At 31.8% G+C, this 4767-nt stretch overlaps 1 protein-coding gene across 1 annotated transcript; it reads right to left on the reverse strand.

Annotated features, from left to right (window-relative positions):
• Positions 1-612: 612 nt before the first annotated feature.
• Positions 613-1883, reverse strand: LOC131657857 (putative F-box/LRR-repeat protein At5g02700). The gene is made up of 2 exons (XM_058927211.1): positions 1002-1883; positions 613-912 (listed from the first exon to the last, which is right to left on the reverse strand). The coding sequence occupies exons 1-2, from the start codon at positions 1881-1883 to the stop codon at positions 613-615; spliced, it is 1182 nt and encodes a 393-aa protein (XP_058783194.1).
• Positions 1884-4767: the final 2884 nt, after the last annotated feature.

Raw genomic sequence — 4767 nt, forward strand, 5'->3', positions numbered from 1 at the left:
TTACAATAAATAATTTAATAAGTTGTTAATTAAAAAAAAACAACCAAGATAGTAATATTTTTAATTGATTGAAACCAAAGTTGCAGCCTAATTAATGTTAGGGTGGAATAGCAGAGTTCTCAACCCTAGCTCAGCGAATCACCACTTCATTGGATTGTTACATTCAGTTATCACCAAACTTCATACATTCAGTTATCACCAAACTTCCCTAATCGTCTCATAATTGCTTCAAGAGATGCATCTCATTAGTACATGAAGAACAACACTGAACTAACTCCAAGCTGAAATATTACACTTTCACATGAAACAAACGTCACTAAACTTATGCTAAAATAAATGATCCATCCAATCTAAATGAAATATTGAATATTGGATGGAATTAGAGACCAATATGTCTTTCTATCTTCCTTGGAATTCTTAACTTCAGAGTTAGGGATATACCTTTAACATCACCAGTATTTAAACTTCTTCTTAAGTGAATAACAAAATCATAATTCTGTCCAATAATATAAAAAAACAATGACTGAACCAGAACCACAAACAAATTATCTGTCTATATTTTTTGTTAACCGATGCAAACAAAAACGATAAACCAATCATAACAATCTCTCTTTAAGAAGTTGAGTGTGGTTTTTCCTCGGAGCAATCTATGATTTCAACTTGAGCTAACGGAGAGTTTTGAATCAGAAAGTCCACAATTCCATCCGGTATGGGTGAAGATGGTTCCAATGCTACTTGAAATGCTTTTCTCAATTTATCCTTGTCTTCCTCCGAATCAATTTTCAATAACTTTGCCTCCAAAAGTGACATACAAAATTCACAATCAAGAGGTTTCGTCTTGACTTTCAATATCTTCAACTTACGCAAGACATAATGATTGGACTTTAATACATTGGGACATAAGGAGATAACCTAAGCATCGATGCGTTAGAGTGAATCAGTCTAAATTCATAATCAAGTAACTAAACAATAAAACCTAAAAACCTGACAAATTGAAGTACCTGAAGAGTAGTTGCTGAGACGGTCAATGATGTTACATCAGAAAATTGTAGCAGCCAGTGGTGTAGAATCAAAGGAACCTGTACCAAACAACATCTAAACAAAATAGGATCTCTGTAGTCTAAAAAGAGTTCTGCATCAATATCGACATGTTTAACCGAAGAAAAACTGTTGGCAGAGAAATACGGCATCGGAGTCCCTGTAAAAGCATAGGTACAAAGACTCGGAGTACATAACTTGATATCGAAATACTTTGGCGAGTTGTTATGCACAGTTAAATTGACGGTGGTGCTTGATACCCAGAGCATCATGGTACCCACCAATGTACAAGATGAAATCACCAATGTATTCAACCGGCTAAGTGCTGAAAATGGATCAGCGTAGTCATGATCGGCAATGCAAAAAGAAAAATTATGTATATGCAAAGTGGTTAATGCTGGCAAATTGAGAGATTTGGGAAATAATATTTGTTTTCCGAAATTTTTGTTAAGGCTAATCAGCTTAAGGTACGTTAGAGTCTGAGATGAAAAAATGATAGGTGGAAATTGTGCAATGTGTTGAGAAGAAGAAAGTGATAATCGCTGGACATTTTGTGAAATAGCGTAACTGACAATCTTGTTGAGTAGGTAAGGGTTTGTGGAAGCGTTTTGGTCGAAATCAAGTGAGTGGAGTGGGATAGAGGAATCGCGAAGAAATAAAACCCTAGAGATGAATATGACGTCGAGAGTTTGAAAATGTGAAGAATGGAGTGTAAGAGTGTGGAGCTGTTTCCAGAGATGGTTCCATCTTTGGGAGAGAAGGGAGGTTTGAACGGCGGTTTTGGTGTTGAGAAAAGAGAGAATGTGATGGATGAGAGAGTCAGGTAAGTCGTTGAGCTCCGTCATTTGAATTAACACCAGTTCAGGTACCTTTTGGTTGAGAATTGAGAGTATCAACAGTCACATTTTATAGTGAGGACGAATCTCGCACATGAATGAAAACGAAAATGAATAAACTCCAAAATATAGAATATAATCATTTTTTATTTTACAAAATTGATTTTAAAAGTTGAACATGGAAAAAAATCAAACTTTATTTTTTTCCCTATAATGGTGAGTTATGGAAAATGGATATGTTCGTGGAATTTAATGAAATACTAGGTTTTTTTTATTTTATTTTAAGAAAATGTAAATAAATGGTACAGTTTTTAAAGTTTGTTTGAAAAATCAAAAGATTTTTTTAATTCAATGTAACTATTATTTTAATTGTTCTACAACTTTGTTATTTTGACATCAATTTTTCATTCTACATATGCTAACTGGTATCTTTGGAATATTCTTTAAGTGATTAAAGTTGGCAAGTTTTTTTTTTTAAAACGTGTAATCAATGTATTAAAAATATATTAGAAATTATAATATTACTTTTGTAACAAATAATTTTTAGTTAATATATTTAAAAAATACCGTGAAAATACTCTTTAGCATCATCCTTAAACAAATTCATGTAGCATGGAAACCAAAGTAGGATAACCTATAAAAAAACAATAAAACTAATACATTTTAGGATATTAATATGGTGTAGATGTGAAAAATAGTGTCACAAAATCTTTTCTCTTGTAAAAAATGGTTTTTTTAGGAGAATCATGATCTTATTTTTTAATTATTACATTTTTCTTATAATAAAAAAAAACTTGACTTTTATTTAAACCAAAATGTCAAAAAGTATTTTTAGAGTATTGTTTTTTTTAAATATTATATAAAAAAAATTTAATTATTATTTTGATTTTAAGATACTGTTTAGTTTCATAAATTTTGTGCAAGATTTTTATTCTTGTGAAAATACAGATTTGTTCTGAAATCTTGAATTTGTCTTTTAAAAATATTTTTTCTATTTTTTATTAATAGAAAACAATTAATATTGGTTTTAGGAAAATATTAATAAACATACTTGGAGTATAAAAGTAAAGAGTATTTGCGAGTCGGAGTGAAATGTTCATGCATTTGTTGTTTGTTCTCTTCACTTATTACAGACTTCGTTGCTGACTCTACTTTTTATTTCGCGGCGAGGTGTCACATTTCACAACTTTTTCAGTTTTTCAAAATATTCAAAAACAAGATGTGTAAAAAAAAAAACATATTCAAAAACAATCAATTTAGTTTTTATGTAGAATTTAATTTTCCATTTTTTTTCATTCAATCACTATGATATAAAAAAAAATCTAGGTTGCGCATATTGCCACACTATAAATAAGTAAATAAATATTAGGGTTAATTGAATAAGGTTTATGAGAAAAATTAGGGTTTTTTGAATAAACAAAAAAAAAACCCTTCAGTTTACAAAAGAGAAGAGGAAAGAAGAAGAACAAAGTCAGAATTGGTTAAAATTATTTTACTATTTATATTTTTAATTAGGACAAATTAATTACAAACAAATATCAACTAAGACCATGTACAACGATTTCAACACTCAACACCAACTTTTTTAACTCCCAACACTCCACATCATTTTCTCTTTCTTCCACCTAATAACTCAACACTCATTCAACTTTTACCCTCTCCAATGGTTTTTCACTCAACACCCTACCCCACCACTTTTTATTTTCATATTCTTACATAAATTTTATTTAAATTTTCACTCAGCCATTCATCTGCTGCCACGTGTCCCCTGCGTCAGCCTCAATTGTGTTGAGTTTTCTCAACACCTCTCTCTTCCAGCACACACTCAACACCTCTCTCAACACCCATTGGAGGGGATTTTGCATGTTGAGTTCAAACTCAACAGACCCATTGCACATGGTCTAACATTAACATCTCTCAATAATCCGAAAGAGCAGCCTATTGTTACCTAGAAATTTCTACTCGACATGGTTTGAAGAATTAAAGTCTTACATCCATAATAAAATCGACTTGAGTTGCACTCCAGTCGAGCAGGTCATATTCGATCATATAATTGGAATTTTGGTTGATAGGTGAATATTGACAAGGTTTCAGTCGAAGACGAGGTAATCTTCAAGTTTTCAGACTTATTGGGATATATGGAGAACTTTCAGTTTAAAGCTACTACTCTCTCATATAAGTCCCGTTTGGCAGAGCAAAATAATAGTTGGAAGAAATAAAATTTCTTACTTTGAATTTTTATTTCAAATTTATGAAAATATAGGATGAAAGTATTGAAGAGTAATTCAATATTCAGAAGATGGACTGATCTTCTGATGGTTACTCAGAAGATAGTATTGACCAGAAGATGTTATCTGGGTCCCATTAGCTTAGCTATTTAGTAGTAAGGGTACTTTAGTATTTTTGTAGTACTGTACTGTTTGTACCTTAGACTTGTTCACTAAGTTTACTGTTTTAGGGCTTATGTGGCAAGATTTTCTTTTCTTATAAATAGCCTTGTAATAGCTATCATTAATAGTAGAATACAACATTTATTCTCTTATCTCTTTTGCGCCGTTATTCTATTATTCTCTTTGTCACCATCTTTATTCATTGTGCACCAACAATTGGTATCTAGAGCTCCGGTTCCAAACACAGGGAAACACGAGTGAACGTGAGTTTGTGTGGCTGTGTGATTGATTTTGTTTCTGGGAAACAAAGTTGTGTTGAATCACATTTTTCTTAATTGTTTGTGGGTTGGGAAACACTGTGTGAGTGTGAGTGAAATCTGTTTTTGTCTGCACAAGTTTAAAGATGAGTGGAAGCAACTTGAATACCGAACTTCCAGTTCTTGATGGTAAAAACTGGAATAGATGGATGATTCAAATGCGTGTATTATTTGGTGCTCAAGATG

The sequence above is a fragment of the Vicia villosa genome, linkage group LG3 (assembly GCF_029867415.1).
Source record: "Vicia villosa cultivar HV-30 ecotype Madison, WI linkage group LG3, Vvil1.0, whole genome shotgun sequence".
Classification (NCBI taxonomy): domain Eukaryota; kingdom Viridiplantae; phylum Streptophyta; class Magnoliopsida; order Fabales; family Fabaceae; genus Vicia; species Vicia villosa.

What these genes read in the sequence shown, in the direction of transcription:
- LOC131657857 (XM_058927211.1), bottom strand. Translation starts at nt 1,883, where the DNA reads ATGACGGAGCTCAACGACTTACCTGACTCTCTCATCCATCACATTCTC. An exon ending in TCTCAGCAACTACTCTTCAG is followed by an intron (nt 913 to 1,001) that starts GTACTTCAATTT and finishes ATCGATGCTTAG; the next exon opens with GTTATCTCCTTATGTCCCAA.